The following is a 21,098-nucleotide window of genomic DNA, read 5'->3' as shown; positions in this document are numbered from 1 at the left end:
CCCCCACGTGGACATGCAAGAGCATCGGGCTGCAGACTTTGGAGAGAGTGGATCGTCTCCAAACTGGAAATACGTGACCCGCCCTCTGGAGGAGTTAGGGTTACGTATCAGCTCTAACGCTCTAACGGCCCTCCCGTGGGCCGTCCAGTCTAACCCTTCAGTCCACACTCAGTCCAAAATTTACAAAACTAGGTCATTTACAAATCTTACAAATCTTGTACAAACCTTACAAATCTTGCTTAGAAAGCTAAGATTCTTGTGATTCCAGCAATATAAACGATTTCAGGATATAATCATAGCAGCTGGTACATATCGACACTACAAACAGACAAATAAAGATTTGCGCAGATGACGCAATTTAACGATGATGCCTCATAGAATATGTCCAGGCAAAAATATTCCCACAAAAATGGTCTGGTTACAGTCAGAAAGGTCCAGTAGATCCAATCCAGTAAAGTATTTAGTCCAAAATACATTATTATACCAGTAAATATCCACAAACAGCACCTGCTTCATTGTGATCATTATCGGATGATCACATGTTCACATGTTTAAATGCCTGTAAACTCAAATGGAGTCTGCACCTTCTCCTTTTGATTGACTTCTCATCCGACCATACAGGAGCTTCCCTGTCCCCTCCACCAACTTCATAGCGAATGAGCGCCTGTATGGAAATGACGCGCTGATGACTGGCACATTGTATAGCCAATGAAATGCTGAAAACAACGATATATGGCTCGAGGGGGTGGGAATAAATCCTACAGCAGGAAATTCAATCAGAATGTGAAAATCACTGCCCGGATCAGACGCGCGTCCGTGTTTTGACTCTTTATATGTATTTATATATATATATATATATTAGCAACATTTATAGTGAATCTGGATACATGAATACATGATAAGTGTCAGCTTTCATTAGAGACCGAAATTATGACTGTATGTTGAAAGGTTCAAGAGTTATGCCCATGGGACATAATCTAATGTCTAATCATAATAATAATAGTCTTTGTAAGACATAATCTTACAAAAACATGTGTAAAATACTCATTTTTTGTGGTGTTGTTATCAAATTGGGAAATTGCACTAGATAAGGCTTCATGCTGTGGTCTCATTGTGTTTTCCAGCTAATAAATCACAGATTCACTCATCTGCAGACATCTAATTACAAAACAAATTTCCGGCTGAAATAAAAACCTTCTATTTCAGTGGGCTAGGATTGGCCCAATCGCACCGATGGTCCGTTGGCCCCATCGACTACGTCAAAGCAGCTTCTCTCCAACCCCACCTACTTCTGATCTGGGTATGGAGGAGAAATGAGGGCAAGGTGAGGCGAGTCGAGTCGGGCTGAGTAGGTACCAGTGTAAAACCGCCATTGGTGTCAGCAGCTTGTGACCGCTTCAGGTTGCTAAGCAATACGACATTGTTTGCCAAGTTGTTAGAGTCCCAAGTGAAGAAGTTTAATACACAGCCTGTCCACCTGAACCCTACCTCTCCAACCATTTTAGTTGTAAACTATGTGATATTTTAATCACATCTTCTTCTTTTCCTGACAACAGGCCGTCTCTCCCTGCACCTGTAATGCTCTGATTGATTTCATGCTATACTGTGTTATCAGCCATCCACATGTCGTTTCACACAGGACTCCTTTAACCCAACTCGTGTTCATTCTGTTTCTCCTCTGTTACTAAAATCTAAAACGAAGTGGGACAAAATGTTACACAGCTGTTGTGAGTCACAGAGCACAATGAGGAAGGATAATGGCCTAAACTGCCTCAATTTTTAGTTCTCTCCAGAGTTTAGATGGTGGGCCTTTTGGTCTAGAGTCGCGAGTCTCGACTCAGACACAGATAACAGCTGCAGAAAGCTGGAGTGACGGCCCAGTTATGCGTCATGGAGGAAGAAGGCCATTCTTTGCCAAGTTGGTGTCGCCTGTAAGTGATTTTTGAAAAAATATTACACTTTTCAGCTATGCTAAGGTTAATGTAATAACATTTAACCCCTGTAGGAGAAGGGTTCTACACAATAAAGACCTAAATACTTTCCCCCCCTTTCCACCAGCGAAATTGTGATCCAAAGCAGAGGTGGGTAGTAACGAGTTACATTTACTCCGTTACATTTACTTGAGTACGTTTTGGGAAATGTTGTACTTTTAGGAGTAGTTTTGAATCACTATACTTTTTACTTTTACTTGAGTAGATTTGTGAAGAAGCAATTGAACTCTTACTCCGCTACATTATGTACGAAATTCGTACATATTCATTAAATACATATAAATGTAACATATATAAAATTCGTACTACGAATTTTATATATGTTACATTTATATGTATTTAATGTGTAGACCCCAGGAAGACTAGCTGTTACCATGGGTGACAGCTAATGGGGATCTTAATAAACAACAACAACAACTCCGCTACATTAGGCTACGTTGAGCTGTTACTTTTCTTTTATCCGCGTACGTGTCAATCTCATGACATCACTGAGTGATTCTTTGGGAAAAATGTTTGTTTTTGCATGTTTTGTTACATATACACAGACTCAAACATACAAACACACAGAGTTTATATGAGTTCATGGGCTTGTTCTAGTTCTGCCTGCGGAGCCTGGTTAAAAAAGAAAAGTACAAAGGCTTGAAATTTTGTGCTACTTGTGCTTTATTTATTTTTTTATTCTGTTATTATTTTATTTATTAAAGTACTTGAATTTACTTTAAGATTATTTTAATGTAATCTATTTTTTATTAATTTTATTAATTTTATTAATTTTATTATTTTATTGATTTAATTTGCCTGAAGATGATTATTTTGTACTTTTGTCTGTTTGAATGGTTGTGTTAAAAAAATAAATCAAACGTTACTCAACAGTTACTCATTACTTGAGTAGTTTTTTCACCAAGTACTTTTTTACTTTTACTCAAGTAATTATTTGGATGACTACTTTTTACTTCTACTTGAGTCATATTATTCTGAAGTAACAGTACTTTTACTTGAGTACAATTTTTGGCTACTCTACCCACCACCTCTGATCCAAAGTGATTACATAACCAATCCGATCATGCTGTGGTTAACCGTTAAAACACTAAAAACAGCATATATTTGCTTTCAGACCGAGATGTATCCTAGCACCCCCTCTAACCCCTCTCTGTCACCTGAACACCTCCTCGGTTGTGGGTGAAAGTTCAGCTCGCAGGTTCAGCTGGTTGAGAAACACATGTCAGACCGACGCCCCGCCCACTCGCCGCGTCACGCTCGCTCTCTGCTGTGATTGGCTGCTGCCGCAGCGCATTACTGTGGCTGAACAAACCCCCGCATAGACGCTGCTGACCGGGACCGGGGCCGGGCCGAGGACCGAGGGGCGCTCACAGATTACTAATCCCATTTAAAACCAAGAACTCTTGGTTTTCCTTCAAACATCTCCCCTGACGGCTGAATTATTACTTATTTATTTAATTTTTTTCTCCCTCATGTGAAGAGAGGGGGTTTTGCACAACTATTGTTCACTGACATTTAAATCTGTAAAAACAATAACACCTCGGGGAGAAGAGGACATGGAAAGAAAACGCAACGGGTTGTCGGCGGAGCGGAGCGTGTTGTGTCTGTTTGACGTGGACGGAACCCTGACACCACCACGGGAGGTGAGCTGTCATTGAGCAGACACTGTTGTGGTTGTTGTTTTTGTTGTTGTTGCACATGTGTATCTGGACAGATTTCATAACACAGCCCTGTGCGGCTCCGCCAGCACACGGTGTCCTCTCCAGATCGCGGATTCATCCATGCAGGAGGTCTTTTAAACCTGATTTATGGTCCGCGGTAAATCGACGCAGAACCTACGCCGCAGGGTCCGGCGTAGCCTACGTGCGCGTCAACACGTACACTACGGCGTAGGCTCTGCGTCGGTGTAACGCGGAACCATAAATCAGCCTTTCCCCTCTTTGCCCCCTCCTGAACAAACAGCTGAGACGTGTTTGCACACCAGAGTGTCCTGCACGGTGACCTCACTCAGCCAGCTCCCTTTGCATCGTTCACTACATCCCTCTTTCTTTCACTGGGACTCGTTTAGAAATTGTATCTGTGTTTTTCTTTAATACTCTTTTAAATTTGCTGTTCGGCTAACAGACAACTGCAGTTAAGATACAAATATGGTAATAACAAAGATGAAATATGTTAGGGATTCTTCAGATAAGGGACAAATCAGGTTTTAAAAATCTTTTTTTTTTAAATGCACACTATATTCAAATGTATACATGATTAATGATGGACAGATGACATGATCGCAAAATGTATCTTTGGTTTAATATAAATTTTGGATTGAGTTTATTTCTGGAAAATATGGAAAAATATGCATTCAATGTGAATATTATCTCAATATGGTTGGTGCCGTTGCTTTAATGCAGATAAAATAACGGATATAATTCATGCTTGCAGTGAAAATGTTTAAATGGATGTGAGAATAAAACATAATCTGAATAATTTATAATAGTTACAGAAAAAGTATCTACTTGGCACGGCTGGGAGTCGTTTAGAAATTGTATCAGTGTTTTTCTTTAATACTCTTTTAAATTTGCTGTTCGGCTAAGACAACTGCAGTTAAGATACTAATGGTAATGGTGTGGTAATGTAGTAATAACAAAGATGTTATGAGAAATATGTCAGGGATTCTTGAGATAAGGGACAAAACAGGTTTTAAAAATCTTTTTTTTTAAATGCACACTATATTCATTGGAACGGTATATTTCGGTAGAAAAGGGTATTAGCAATTTAACCATGTAAAGGAACAGGTTCTAAATAAAAACACTTAAAAACACAAAAAAAAATGCTTCACTTTAGAACTTGATTTGTCAGACACACTCAAAAGTAATTTACCGGTAATTCTTCCAGTCCAACAAGAATCTAAGGCCTGAAGTATGTCGGTATAGTGTTTAGTTACTCCGATATGTAATAAAATACAATACATAAACTTATGTTGTGATTTCACACTATTCTGAAAACCCAGATTTCTAAAGTTCTGCATTTTCAATCTTTGTTTTAAATTTTAAAATGAAAAAAAAAGAATTTGTTTGGATAAATAAGACATACAAGGATGTAGATCAGATGGTCGTTCATTACATAAACAACATAGACTGAACAAAGAATAAACATTTTTTCTGACGGTGTTGATGAAAAACTGATGTATTTATTTTTTGTGCTTGAGGGCATTTTAAGGGGTTTAAACTGCTTTGAAAAACTTTGTTTGGGCTCTTATTTGAAAGCTTCTCATTCAGGGATAAATTTGGATTTGCAGGTTGCTGTGGCATCACACACCCAGATGAGAATAACACTATCCAGCAAACGTGCTTTTATCTTCACTCAAGTTAACTTCATGCTGCATTGCTTTGGAAATGGGTGGCACAAGCTATGCAACCGGTTTACACTAAGGCACCTACGCCATCTCTGGACATTTATACTTCTGCATTGTTGTTTGTGTGGCTCTGTAATTGCTGTAATTACACCACCGACCATGCAGAAGCAGTGCAGGCTTTTTCTGCAGCACCGTAGCGCCCAGTGAGTGTAGTTCAGACCTCGCAACAAAGCAAACACAAGTTGTAGGTGATAAATGCTGAGTATTGGCAGCAAACTATTGTTGCACCTGACTTGATAACGACAGAAAGAATAGCTGGGGTAAGGGTTAGGGTTAGGGTCATTCGAAAATGAATTAACCAATTACATTTCTTGCAGTCCGCGTTGAGAATACGCATAGCTCGATTTGGGGAGAGGTGCATGTCAGGTGACGCCGTAGCCCACGCTGTTGGGTTCACACCTGAATCATCGCTTTGACGCAAGAGTATGAATCAGATTTAACACAATTTTCATACGAAGCAAACCTCCGCAGAAGATGTGGGTTGACTGGAGTGTCTGACTCCCCTCCCTAAAACCAGCGGCTATGACCAGAGCTGTGGAGACGTGGTTGCAATAGATGCTCTTGTACTCTATGTCGTACATACAATACAGCAGTTTTTACCAACGTTTTTTACCAACACATGTCACAGACATTTTATGAACAACACTGCGAACAGTGCCGACTTTTGAAAAGAATTTGTCCTGTCTCCTTTAATATTCTGCATCAGTCATGGAGAAACCCTTATCAATCAACCTCTAGATAACCTGATGATGTTAGAACAAATGACGAAACAAGCAAAAGTCAATATTTTATGAGACGTCTCTCAGAACCAAGCCCAGATATACGGTAAATGTTTGCAGTGATTTTAGTTGGTATAACATTATTTTCAGGGTTCAAGGAGGCCAAGTTCCTACATTTACCCTTTGAATCTGAAAGAGACTTGAAAAGTGATATGACTGGGAAGAGTTTTGCCCAATCCTACACGTTGGATAATTCAACAACTGCTTTCAGTTACAATATATGACCAAATCAAATTGTGCAGTCACGCCCCTTGTTCTCTGTCCTCAGTGTAACAACACCGTAATCACACAGATTTGTTGAGGCGTGTGTGACGTTGTGAAAGGAAGTGACCATAAAGACATAACCTGGAGTGCACTGTCTTGTAACCTGCAGAAAATCGATCCAAAGCTGGACGAGTTCTTCCAGGCTCTGCGGAGGAAAGTGAAGATAGGCATTGTGGGGGGCTCGGACTACCCGAAGATAGCAGAGCAGCTCGGGGAGGGTGATGATGGTGAGCAAGCCTCTTCCTGCTTCAGATATGGTTTTCACGCGTGAGGTGATTCAGCAGCACTGCACGACCTGACACTTTTTTCACTGCTACTTCTTTAATTTGGCACCAGTCCACAAGGAGTAGAGAGGACAAGGTTTGCACAGGGAACAATTTAAGATTTAGGTCACAACCCAGACCTGTGGGCTATAGAGTTCCAGCAGGATTAAACACTAGGGGCTACATTTCAACTTGTCGTGCCCTTTGGTGATTTTGCAATCCTTTTGTCGTCATAGTTGGGGGGGGAGCACCTGATGTCACCGGACTCACATTAGCTCACTTAACGCGTGAGTCCTAAAGTCCCAGCTCAGTGAACACATGGCTGCTTTGACAGGCCGATAACATCTATCAGCAAATATTAGGCTGTGACTGGAATGCACATATACTGTGCCAAGCGAGGGCTATGTGGTTCAGTCACGTTCACAGTCATGCCAAGTGTGCTAAAGGTAAACCTTTTTATATCTGATTTCTATGAGCATTAATGTGAAGGCCCTTAGTATGACGGGGATGGCAGGCCTTCATTAGGCTCTGCATTTGCAGTGTTTATTAAAATTGTTCTTTTTTTTTCTTGTTTGTTATCCCCAAAAAGTTTGCATACCATAGAAGTAGAGATAAATAAATAACAGAGTCCAATTTGCTTTTGAGAGTTTTAGGGATATGCAAGCCTCTTTATTTTTGTTTCTTTTTCTACATTCTCCAAATGTGTGAGTTTTGGATCTACGGGCAGGTCGCTTTGTCACAGACCTTTTTGCATCCGCACTATGCTGTGGTAATACTTGCGGAATGTGGTTTGACAATACCTTGCTGAATAAAGCAAACTCTTCCTGGATAACAGGCTCCCTGGATTACAGCAAAAAGCTGTACCAAGTATTATCAGTGTCTTATAAGTTGCTGAAGGTCACTAAGGAAGCTAAGTCACAAATGGAAGAAGTATCCATGACCTGAAAAAACGTAACTAAAAGGTTGAGGCTGTGGCAGCAGGTGAAGACACGTTTAACAGCTGACCAACACGTTTCAGCTCGTGGCCTCCATCAGGCTCAACATGTTTGGAATATCTTATTATTAACCCCGGTGAAAACCGCAATGTTGGTCAACTAATAAAGCTGACTTTGGTTTTTCACCTTTTGCATCAGAGCGGTGATGAATGTGCAGAATAGGCTTTTAGGCATCGTCTAACCGAAAGAAGGATCCCATGACGTGACTTCTGCTGCAGACTTGTGCTTGTGAAATGTTGCCCGAGGGCCGGTAGATTATTGGTTTTTCAGTCATCCCATGTGGATTTCTCAAGATTATCTGAATCTTTTGCTGCTATTATGTACAGTAGATAATGAAATCTCCAAATACTTTAAATGCAATGTTGAAAGATGTTATTCTGTTGAAGGATTTTTTTCAAGCACATTTCTACTCACTCATTTCTGTGGGGTTTAATTACTCCTCCATGAAATGTGTTGTTTTTTCAATTACATTTCTGTTTCATATAACTTATGTTTTTTCCATTTCCCCACTGAGATACAGTGTTATATCAGAACTTTTTGAAAGGTGTTTTTTTAATGTGCGTCACTTTATATAAATTACTTTAAACAGTAGGAGTGGGATTTATCATATTTGTAACCTCACCAAAATATCTCCATCTGCTACTCATTTATTTTCTTTTTTTTCATATGATGCTTTTGTTGATAAAATAAATGAAAATGTTGAAAGCAGTTAAATTGGTAGCAGGGATTAGAGTGAGCGGGATGATTGGACGGATTAAAGGTGTCTGCAGCCAGAGCTGCGTAGGCTGTAATCTCCTCGCAGGTAGCCGGTACACTGTATTTAGGAAGTTATTATGTACTTCCATTCTTGTCCTCCTTAGAGGAGGAGAAACTCTAAATTTAGAGGAGCTGATGAGCACATTTAGATTAAACTCACCTCTTTCCTGTCTTGCAGTGATACACAAGTTTGACTATGTGTTTGCGGAGAACGGGACAGTTCAGTACAAAGATGGGAAACTGCTCTCAAAACATGTAAGTGAATCGAAGTGCATGTCTACATCATCACTGTGAAGTAAATCATATAAGATTGCACACTTACATGCTAAATCCTTAAAAATTATATCTTCTTGTGGATCAGTTTTCCCCACGTTTCCTGGCCTGCACTCACAGAAACATTGTCGCTATAGTTCAACATCACTAGAGCGTTCTCTTATGACTTTAATTCTTGCTCGTTATTGATGTACGTTTTCACTCTGGCAGGCCATCCAGAACCACCTGGGAGAGGAGCTGCTGCAGGACCTGATCAACTTCTGCCTCAGCTACATGGGGCTCATCAAGCTGCCAAAGAAGAGGTGAGTTTCAGGCCCAACTCAGGGAGGCCCCGTTACTTAAACCCTCATGTTGAATCACATACGCACTTCTTTGACATCTCCAAGCTGCATCCCAGGTTGAACTCTGTTGAAGCAGTGGGAAGCTTTGATTTTTAGCTTTATTCCTAATGGGAAGGAATAAAGCTAAGGTTTTTCTTTTTCTTCTTTTTTGTTGCTGTCTTGTTCACATGTCAGATCAAATCTGAGTTACTTTTTTTACAAGTGCAAAGTTGAACCGTGCATTTTTTTCTGCCTGTAGGGGGACTTTTATCGAGTTCAGGAACGGGATGATTAATATTTCTCCCATTGGTCGGAGCTGCACGCTGGAGGAACGAATAGAATTTTCTGAAATTGACAAGGTAAACCTTTCTAACCTGTAATCAGTCGTCACTGCATGGCATTAACAGAATATTGGATTTGGCAGGACCAAGTTTGTAGAGAGTGATGCAATCTAAAGGCAGGGACACTCAGACAGTGCCTGGTTTTAGCTCAAGTTACTCTTTTCTGGTTTAACAAAAGCATAACATTTTTTTTCTACCTGTGTTATAAATAGGGATAGGATCAGATCATGGGTTAGTGTAAACACTGGACTCATTCATGCAGTGTTGCCCATGCCAGAGTGTGTTCACATCGAAAGATATGCTCTGACATTTACTTCTTTCACATCCCTGCAAATGTACAGCGGTCAGGTTCAGGACCTGATCTGAACAAACTCAAAGTTTGATCAAACTGCTTCTCTGTCTCTGTTTTAAGAAGGTCAAACACTTTCCAGACAGTTAGGTGGATATTCCGCTGATGTTTCACAGAGCAACATGTAGGATGTAGATACTATAAGAGGAGGAGAAGTTTAACCCTTCAGCCACCTGCTCCTCTGTCAATTCTCCGGTTTTAAGTTTCAGGACATCAGCTGGTCCTAAATAAGATAACTGAACGTAAAATGAAGATTTATTTGACGAAGCCAAAATGCAGAAGTAGTGTGTGACAAACTGTGTGCAGTTTTACACATATTTGTTGGTGCGCAGGTTTCTCAAAGGCCCAACCACGTCATTTTTCAGGCAGGTTAAGGTCTGGACTTTGGTCTGTTGCAACAGTTCAACTCTTTTTTCAGCTAATCTGTTGTAGGTTTGCTGGATTACGTTGGATCTTGGATCTTGGTCAAACAGGTTCATGGTTGACTCGATGATCTCAAGATGTCCAGGTCCTGTAGTTTAAAAACAAGCCCTAACCATCACCCGTCCACCACCGTGCTTGATAGTTAGTAAGAGTTGTTTGTGCTGTTTGCTCTTCTTTGTCTAAAACATGCAATGCTGTTGTATTCTTTATGGCACCAAAGCTTAAATAGGTAATTAACAGTAATAAAAAGGCAGTATTTAATTAAATTAAAAGAACCAACAGAACCAAAACATATATGATCAAGTTTTAAAACGTTTTGAGTGCTGCATTATTAATCTAAGCAGTGAACAACATTGTAAACAAATGTAAACAGGTTGGAGTGCACTGTTGTGCAATACATGTCAGTCTGAAAGGAACATTGTGCGTTTGTTATGATGTGCCGTCACACGTTTGTGTGTGTGGGTAATCATGAACGTTCAGACCAAAGGTTCATCTCCGGCCTCGTGGCCTTTGGAGTTAAAGTTTTCCTCAGTGTTTTGTTCTATAGCCTCACACTCCTGTTAGAGTCTGCTGATTGCAGTAAGGCACGGCTCCGTTGGGGGGGTTTGCTGTCTCTGATGTGGTAAACATCCTTTAGAGAGGCTGGACTTTCAGGTCCTTCCTGTCCTCTGCAGGGCAGCTTCCAAACCACATTATGATGGAACTGGTTTGGACTCTCTAAGGTTTACCTCTGTAGAGGTTACTGAGAAATGTAGACACATTTCTGAAATACTTGATGCTTTCAAGGAAGAACAGTCACTGCAGGGATCTCTTGATCTCTTGATGATATGGTTTGTGTTGTGAGACCACTGTCTGTACCTCTGTCTCATCTGGTGGTGAGTGTGGATGTCCTTTTGTCCTCAGGTTAGTTCCATTCAGGGTGAGGTAATTGTAGTGACGTATGACCACCATGTTTGTCACCCCCCTCCTTTACCCATCGAGAGACCAGCATGATTACTGCAGTATCATCTGCAAATGTAATGATACTGGTGCTGTTCTGGTGAGGCTGAATACGCATCTCACAGAGCATAGTGCTTACAGTCAACTGAGGCTTATTTAGAATATTAAGCATATATTACTGAAGGGAAATCTTACAGTTGTATCTGGATGAGACGTTTTGCAGAGCTTTGATGTAATGAGTTAAAATACCAGTTGTAATCAATAGATAGCTTAGCATAGTTGTTAGGTAGATAACTGCTTAATTAATCTTGGAGCAGCTCAAATGAACTGTTGCAGTTTGTAGCTCAGTGGGTGCCCCTATAGGCATGGAAGGGAAGTCACTTTTATAACAGATGTATTCTTTTTCAGACTCTTGTTCGGTCTTGTTCTCAGCTTCTAAAGATAAAAAAGGGGCAGGATGGAGGAGAGGCACCTGGTTAAACATCTCACAGCTATTTAAGTTAATTGGGAGCATCTCAGTAACAGGACTCAGAATAAAGAGTCCTCAGCGAGGCCACGTCCCTCAGGCAGGAGTGTATTAAAAACAGACACTATTCTTCGCAGCTCTTCTGAGAACAGTTGGTTAGTGCAGATCACCATTACATGCAGTTAAAACTATATCATGCAAGGATAACTAACATTTTGATTATGCAATATGGCTCAGGCAAAGTGCAAAGCTGTCCTGTGGTCAGACAAATCAAAACATACAGTACCATGACTTTGTTTGGTTTTCTTTTTCATGAGCCCTGCACCTTCAAATTCAAAATCTAAATTCAAACCATCTCTGTCCTGTTTTACTTCAATACTGTGTTGAATGGATCTGTTGCATGGCTGTGACATGAAAATAACTTTTGAACCTTTGGGCCCTGGGTGACATGGTGAAATCATCTCTTTTCTGTGTGCTGTTAACAATCTAACCGGTCGGCCTTTTTTCCCACAGAGAGAGAAGATCAGGGAGAAATTTGTTGCCGCCCTGAAAGAGGAGTTTGCAGGAAAGGGATTACGCTTTACTAAAGGTGAGCGAGGAGAAACTGAAAGCTTTCTTCCTAGCATTCATTTAAATCTGAATCCATGTACAAAAGAACAAGAACAAACATGCAGGCCCAGTGAATGTCTCCTTCTTGGACTGCTGTAGGAGTCAACAAAATATATATAATATAAAATATTTATAATCCAGCTGGTTTTTATAACACTAAATGATGATTTACTGGCATCTTAGAGTAGTGTTCTCAGGGCTGCTGTGGTCGGAGCAGTCGGAGCGTCCTGTTTTGATTCACACCCTCTGAATGAAAAACAAGCTCCTCGGTTTTCTGTTTACAGCAGAGAAGCATCATGACAAACCAGCTTTACAGCATTTTCATCTCTTGTCTACAATCAATCTCTTAAACTTTATTTGTACATCACTTTTCATACAATGTGAACACATCACTGATAAGAAAATCATACAGGCAAGACCACAGATGCATTTAAAGGAGCTGTATGTAAGAGCAATAATAAAATGAATCATAAAATGACTGCGATATGTCAACAGACATTTAAAAATCATGTTCATTTCAAATACTTATGTCACTGACAACAGCACTCAAGCCAGGATATTCCAGTTTAAAAAGAGGAGTTGCAGCCCTCAACTGATGTTTATGGGTGGAGGGTGGAGCCTGAAGCTCCACCCTCCACCTATCTCCCAATCACCAAGTCAGTATTGTTTCGGCATCCGGGTTGCCAGCTCGGCTCTAATTATCGCAGCCATGGCAGCCTACGTTCCTGCTGCATTCTGCAGCCTACCTGGCAACCTCTGGTCGGGGGGAGGAGGGGGAGGGTACACGCCGCTCAACAATATTTTGAAAGTGACTGCAGTACCAGTTTTGGACATTTCTTACAGACGGCTCCTTTAAGAATATGGATTTCCCCGAGCTCTTTGAGTCCACAGTTGTCCCCCTGAAGCCTTTATCCTGCCCTGCTGTGCTGGGTGAACGGTACGAGGGCAGAACGGGGGAACGTTTCAAATGTCTCCCACAGGAACAATCCCCTAGAAACGCTTTATTTTTTTCTTCATTTGCTTTATTCAATGGTGGATTTTATTCAATTCAGATTGAATTAAGCTGTGATTTGTTAACTGGGGTAGTAGTAGTAGTAGTAGTAGTAGTAGTGGTAGTAGTAGTAGTGGTAGTAGTAGTAGTAGTAGTAGTAAAGGAGAGGGACCGTCTTTTGCAGGATGAGGCTTTGCGAAAGTAACTGTGGAGAGAATATTGCACCTTCATGGGATCAGGGTGAATGCACAGCTGAGTGGAGGCAGAGCGATGAGAGAGGACCAGCGTCTCTTTAAACCCGATCTCCCACTACTTTGACCTATTACAAAGAAAGACAAAAAGATAAGAAGCTGACGTTTCCTGAACATTATAGACATGAAGGTAAAAAACAGGTGAATGTGTCAAAACAAGTCATAAAAATAATATACTGGTAAAAGTAGTCACACCCTCCTTCTGCCAGTCTTTCCTGGACGTTGCGTTAAACATTGGCGTTATCAGTTAACTAACCACAAACACACGCTGTTCTGTTTATCCGTATCACGACGCAGCAGCAGCAGGTATGAAAAGGTGCTCGGTGTTTGCGTACGTGCTCAGCGTGTCCTCGCGCTCTGATGAGGCGTGACGACTGTTGACACTTCAGACAAACCCGTCCTTTAAAGTCTGATGTCACGATCGCTCATGTCGAGTCATTTCTGCATTTTATTTATCTTTTTTTTTCTGTGAGTGAAGGTGTTGACTCTGATACAAAGGAAGCAGGTGGAAAAAGATGAGCAGAGATTTGGAGATTCATAAGGCTGATGATCTCTGCAGAAGGTTTCACATGAACCTGAACTGAACACAACAGAGAGTAAAACATGTAAGAGAGCTGATAACCTGAGGTAGCTGGTACCCTGTATCTGGTTACTGATACATAAAAACAGTTGCACTTAAGTTAAAAGTTAAAGTTAAAAAGAAGACTTGATGTTTTCACATATCGTGCCATTTTAACTGAGAACCAGCTGCTTAGCAACCGTTTGTCAAGTCAAAGGTTGCCCGTGATCCCACTTGCTGTGCCAGCAGCTCTGCAGCCACTCTTTTTCTTTTTCTCCAACTTTAAGCAGTGTAGTTTGTGTCTCTGAAATGTGTCCAAAGCAATAAGTTGTTTATGTTCTAGGGCTGAAGGTGTCTGGGATGGAGGTATGTGGAGGGTGTGAGGGGGAAAGAGCCGCCTGATTGGCTGGGAAAACGATTGAAGGTGGGAAGGGGGGAGGGCAGGAGAAGCTGGGAGAAAGACCTTGGAGGACCTTCTTTTTTTTACTGTTCCCACACATTTCCCAGCTCAAAGGTCGCTGCGTTCATTTGATTTGCAGCTGATCTGGGACAGAGCTTTTTCTGTCTTTTAAAATGAACAAACAGGCTCTAATGAGCTCTGGAGCTGAGCTGTCGCGCCGCAATCACGATTGTTTCCTCTCTGCCTGAAACCCACATGTCACATTTGGAAAACCGAAAGCGCCAACACATTCTTTGGGCAAAAATGAAGCCGCAAGGGCGTGTTTCCTTCTCAGGGAGCACGTTTTCTGAAGCATCACATACAACACTGGCTTGTTTTGTAAATACATGCTGACTGATATCCCTTTTATAATGCAAGAGAGTCATGGAAGTTACTGTTTAAAGCGGCACTATGTAACTTTTCCACCTTAATATCATATTTCCAGAGTCATTGTGATGGTACATCAACTTCCAACAGGTTTAATGACACCTCTGTCATGGTCTGAGGGAGTCTGTATCGCCTTCACTGGCACTATGTAACTTTGAGGAGCATGGTAGGAACCCTGCCACACTAAAAAACTACACATTTTTACGGCTTTGACTCCTTTACGGCACATACGTCACTTCCTCCTCCTTCCCGATTCGTAGTCGAGACGAAAATGGGCGGGGCTTGGAGCGCAGCTCCGCAGAAGCTGGTAACCCGTTGCTGCGTTGTGGCTGCAGCAGCTCCACATAACAGACGTGGGGAAAAGATCCTAATGGTTTAACTTTTCACTGCTTTCCTGCTCGGAGGCAGAACCACGGAGGCCGGCCAATTATCTGACATAACAAATTAAAAGAGTAAAAGAGTCGCCGGCTCGGTTGGATCGCAGCTGTAACGAGTCCGACCAAACATAACGTTCCTCAGTAAACAAACAAACACGCACACAGACGGGCGTCGGATCAAAACACGGGTTTATTAAACCACAAACAAACACTCACAGACCGGGGTCGGATCATTCAAACAGGTTTTATTCCCCACTTCTCCAGCTAAACGCAGTTGTTGGCCAGCTCTCTGCGGTGCGATTAATTTTGTTGAGGAAAAAATATTAACTATTTGATTTGTAGCTGCAGAGGAAAAAAATTATCTCACGAGGAAAAAAAAATATTGCTCACGCCTTGGAGCCTCTTCAAAGCAGTCAAAAAAAAAGAAAAGAAAAGTAAGAGTAATACAAAACATGTACTGTATGTTGTACTATTATACAAATTTATTGAAACACATGGCGAGTCAAACATTTACCAAAGCAGCTGCCAAACACTCCTAAACAAGGTAGCCTAAGACGTGGGTTGTGCAGAACTGCAGCAGTAAATCCTTCTAAAGAGTGGCGCTCCGACGAGGAGCTTCATTCTTCAGTAGGGATTTCATATGGATCCAGACCGTTAATAATCATTATTTTCTCCATATACCGCTCCCTGGCTTCCTTGTTTAAGGTATCCCGGTAAATTCCAGTTCCTTTCCTGCAGTTTAACATCTTTTTTTTTTGCGTTCCGTCTGTTCACTTGGTGAAACAGAAAAGCGTCCCGTCTTCTCTCAAAACAAATGCACGCGACAGGACAGGAGTTTTCCGGCAGTACGCGCTGGTGTTCATGGGAAACGTAGTGTTCTTTCTGGTAAAGCACTACCGCTTTTGTCCAAAAGATGCCGCCAAACTCAGAATAGCTGAAAGTTACGTTGTGCTGCTTTAAAGAGTATACAGCATAGAGCACGGTGAGAGTCCTGATAATCTTGAGTGATGTCATTATCTCATTTCAGGTGGTCTTATCAGCTTTGATGTTTTCCCGGAGGGCTGGGACAAGCGATTGTGTTTAGAGCTGCTGGAGGGCGAAGGCCTGGATGCCATCTACTTCTTTGGCAACGAGACGTCAGACGTAAGATAATTTCATTCACAGAATAGCTGTTGCAGACAAACGGCCTCTGGGCATCCACACATTAACTGCACACATGACTGTGAAATATCTTGTTAAAAATTCTGTATTCATTTATTACAAGTTTTACATTTACAAATAATCCACCCCCACAGAAGATACTGTTCCTGAACTGTCTCATTTGATGGTCCAGACTTTTTTCATTTGCTGATGTTCCCATAAAACAAATTTGCCTGTGGTCATCTCGGTTTCTGCATAGCTCAAAGAAAGATGCAGAGATTGTTTTTAAAGATGCTAAAACAAAGCATTTGCTAAGACAGCATCAAGAGGCGCTCTACATGCTTTTAACAGTGTGAATAATGTGTTTATGAACATTGCAGAATACATAACATCCTTTCTTCAAGAGTTAGCACAATGTCCTGAGGTCTTAAAGCCGCTCTATGAGGCTCTACCACTTCTGACCACGTGGGGGCAGCATATCAAAGTCAGCCCCTGGATTAAGATGCAGCTACGGTCATTTTCACACCTAATGGACTCTGTCGGGGACTCAAGTTTGATTGGGGTTTCAACAGTCAGCTGGACCGACTTTGCTCTCACACCACCCTCCCCTCCCCTCCTCACACAAGGCGATCAGTCGAGACTGTTCTCCCGTTAGTTACCAGTGGCCACAAGAGCAGTCGTCCCTCTCTACGTTCAAGAAGCTATTGAAAACTGTCCTCCTCCAACAACACCCGAGCCCCACTTCAATATTGTCTTAAGCTTGAGTTATGGTTCTGCGTCAACACGACGCAGAGCACACGCCGTCGCCGTGACACCGTCGTGAACCCTTCGGACTTCTCCGTCACTCCATTTCGTCGCGGTGCAGTTCCCCCCCGTAACGCTAGTTAGCGATCTTTTCCTGAATGGTTTATCCGACTTTTTCCGGTCACAGTGAATCAAAGAGATAAGGACAACTATTGTGCAAAAAACCAAAACAAAAAAAATCACACATACACGAAGAAAAGAGTGCTTAAAGTTCACGACTGCTTCAAACCGGAAACCGGAAATGCGTTGCTGCCAAGTGAACCAATCACAGCCCTCTCTGTCTGCGTCGCCTCGACGCGTAGTTACAATTTTCGGGAGGTGCACGTCAATGACAGCGTCAGTGACGGCGTGTGGTCTGCGTCGACGCGTACCACACGCTGTAGGCACGGCATCATTTTGACGCAGAACCATAACTCAAGCTTAAGTGGCATTTCGCTGCACTTATTTAATACTGTCTTACCTGCACCCGCCTTGTAATCTACTATATTACTGTAGCTTGATTTTATTCCTCTGTTGTAAGTCGCTTTGGACAAAAAAGTCTGTTAACATGTAATGTAAAGTAAATTAACTTTGTCAGATGTATCGGACCTTTTAATAACATATTCCCCGCACTTGCCTCAAGAAATACTAAAAGAGAAGATAAGACAAGAAATGAACAAGAAACCGGTTCATCCATTTGGTTCACCATTTTTCATGACCAGAGTTTTCTTCTTTGAGCTGCATTAGTTCCCCAAACTAACTAGAGCTCCATCACACAGGACTGGTGTGAATGCAATGTGGTATTACAGGGCCGAACCATCCTCACTCATTAGCACAGCATTATAAGTGGTTCTCTTGACAACACTTTTGGTCTGTACCGTGTATATATATATATATATATATATATATATATATATATATATATATATATATATATATATATATATATATATATATATATATATATATATATATAAAAATGTTTGTATGCCCCCATGTGGTCAGAGTTGATATTGCTACATAGAGTGGCTTTAAAGCATTTAAACTTGTTCTTGTAGACCTGCCATACAAAACTATGGGCTAATTCAACTACGACAATACAGATTTCCATCTATTAAAAATATAAAGGGTGTACACTTATATAGCACATTTTTAACCTTGTAGATTCTACAAAGTACACAGATATCTCTGCAGTGCCTCTTATTGCATGTACATATGAATGTGCGTATGATATACAGTGTGCAGTGTTAACCCCACAAACATATTAGGTGGCGATGTGAAGCTCAGAAACTAGTGTGAATTACAAAATGTGTGAATTATATCCATGCATGCATTTGCTGCAGTGACTTCTGAACAGAGTAGGAATCACAGGGATATAAAGCAGCTCTTGGTTTTCTGTGTGAGGACAGGACGAAGTGAGGTAGATCCGTTCTGCCTCGTGCTTTATAACCCATGACTCTCTTTCAGGGAGGAAACGACTATGAAATTTTCAACGACCCACGGACCAACGGTTTCACAGTCTACTCTCCTGAAGACACGGCCAGACTCTGTCGAGAGCTTTTCTTTAATGATTCACCGCTCGAGTCCTGACGCCGTGATCTCACTGCTGATCCCTTTTCACCCATGAGCCCCTCTGAACTGGATCACAACCAGAATCTTGGCTATTTCTGAACTGCTGAAAGGTACCGCCACTGATCCCTCCATGCTGTTCCTACTATTGATAAATATCATGTGTTGACTTGACGACGTCTGCACATTTCCTTTTTAAAGGGACAGTGACTGTGGAGGTGTTTCTGTTTAAAGTTCAAGTACTGTGTTGGAAGCTGTTTGCTGTGATACGTAGCATGTAACATGAATTTACCCAGAAGGCTTTGTGAGAGTCTAAAACAGCAATGTTAAACCTCCAATTACGGTACTTTAAGTGATATTTTGCACCACTGTTGGTATGATTTTATTCCAGTATCTGGTATGAATGCCACCACTAGAATTGCGACGAGAGACAGAGACTGAGATTAAAATGTGATTGTTTCTGTGTGAGTCCAGTTTGAGAGTGCGATGTGAATTCAGTGAAGACAGAAGCCTTTCACCTTGCAGAGATGCGGATGCAGGCCAGAGAACATTCCAGGTGTTGATGTCAGAACTGGATGTGCAGGTGGTTTAGTATGGGATCGTCTGAGAGTCCGACTTTGTTTTAGGCTTCACAAATCTGCTGCAGGTTAAACTACTGGGACACTGTCCTACCATAAACATGTAAAATAAATTTCACCTGATAAAAAAGAAAGTGTGTGAAACTATGCAGTTGAAGAAAATGGCCAAATTCATTAAATCAGGCTTGAAAAATGATTGTTTCAAAGCAAATCTTGAAGCAATGATTTATTACATCTGTGCTTTTGACTGTTCTTTAAAGGGTTTTATATAAATCTTTTTTTTTAATCTCCTTTCAAAGTTACTGCCCCCCAACCATGGTTAGAGTTTGAAGCTCACCAGCAGTAATTCTGTCTGACGATAAACGCTCCTTCAACCTGAAGAACTACAATGATTATGTAGACTTGATGAAGTGCAGTGTCATGAACTGTAAAACTGACCATATTGTATTTCAGCCACTGCAGGAAAACATGTCAATTTCATTGGAATAAATCTTTTTTATACATCAGCTCAAGTGTGGCTCTTTTTTTTAGCTTGTTGGACTTATCTGGAAACTCTTTCTGGAAGCATGTAAAGACCGTCAAGACCTCTGGCAGCTGTTCTTCCTCTGACCTGCCATTCTGCTTCCAGCCACTAGAGGTCGTCTTTCCCTAAATCACCTCCCTTCCCTCATCTTCCTCCAGGTCTTGCAAAGCTTCCTGCCTGCTGTCGGTCAGTCTGGTCAGAGGTCACCTAAAAGGCTTATTTTCATCCGTTGATAGTGGCAATTTGATAAAATTACACAGATTATGAGTTCATATTTAACAAAATACTGATAGACTTCACATCTACACATAATAACCGCAACTGTTTACATGCCAATACGATATACATGTAGGGGCAAAAGGAGTTGCACATGCAGGACATAGATAAATGATACAGACATCAGGATGACAACCAAATAAAGCCGGTTTTTTATCTGACACAAGGTTGACCACCAAACAACTGACATGCAGTTATTCTTTGCAACATTGCAATTAGGAGTCGTAACAACTCATTCTGTACTGTCGTGTCAAAATGAGTGCCCCCCTTTTGATTCTGTTTGTGATTTAGTTTTGTTAGTTTGTTTTGTTTTGTTTGTTGTAGGAGTGTGGGTGTGTGTATAAGCAGTACTCGAGGTGTAAAAATAAATCAGGGGGGATGGTGGATTTTATCATATGGGGACAGATAATTTGTGCTGATTACAAATAATATAATATATTACAAATAATAGCACTGACCAAAACACCTGCAGAAATACTGCAGGAATGACATAGCAGCAGTTAAATGCAGCCTTCTGTAAGCTTTAAATATCCACTGGGCTTACATCAAATACATCAAAACACAACAATAAAAAACACTTTTCTGAACTTATCAATATGACTCTGTCCTTCACAGGATAAGTAAAATGGATCACTGCAAAATCTCAATGTTAACAAGAATATTTGTCTTATTTCTAGTTAAAATGTCTCATTTTAGTAAAAAAAAATTCATTACACTCAAAACAAGACTCATCACTGGAAAAAACAACAATTTTCACCTGTTTCAAGTAGATTTTCACTTGAAATAAGTAGAAAAATCTGCCAGTGGAACAAGATTTGTTTGCTTGTAATGAGAAGATAAATCTTGTCCCACTGGCAGATTTTCCTACTTATTTCAAGTGAAAATGTACTTGAAACAGGTGGAAATTGTCAAATAAGTTATTTTTCTGGTGATGACTCTAAATGTTGAAATAGCAGTAAAACCACATTCATTGATGAAATGACATAATGGATGGAAAGGGGGGATGGCAGTTTTACAGGGGGGATGATTTAGACCGTTTTTATTTCAGGGG

The 21,098-nt window shown here is 41.0% G+C and overlaps 1 protein-coding gene across 1 annotated transcript; it reads left to right on the top strand.

Moving 5' to 3' along the window:
- The first annotated feature begins 3,309 nt into the window (after nt 1-3,309).
- Nucleotides 3,310-19,754, top strand: LOC133421409 (phosphomannomutase 1). Its single transcript, XM_061710991.1, has 8 exons — nt 3,310-3,634; nt 6,550-6,667; nt 8,633-8,709; nt 8,938-9,029; nt 9,307-9,406; nt 12,079-12,154; nt 16,206-16,321; nt 18,569-19,754. Exons 1-8 carry the CDS (start codon nt 3,548-3,550, stop codon nt 18,689-18,691), a joined length of 789 nt encoding a protein of 262 aa, XP_061566975.1. The 5' UTR covers nt 3,310-3,547; the 3' UTR covers nt 18,692-19,754.
- The last annotated feature ends 1,344 nt before the right edge of the window (nt 19,755-21,098 follow it).

This window comes from Cololabis saira, chromosome 21 (genome assembly GCF_033807715.1).
Source record: "Cololabis saira isolate AMF1-May2022 chromosome 21, fColSai1.1, whole genome shotgun sequence".
In the NCBI taxonomy this organism is placed as follows: Eukaryota; Metazoa; Chordata; class Actinopteri; order Beloniformes; family Belonidae; genus Cololabis; species Cololabis saira.
The sequence above is the reverse complement of the archived record's forward strand: the minus strand, read 5'-3'. Positions and strand labels throughout refer to the sequence as shown.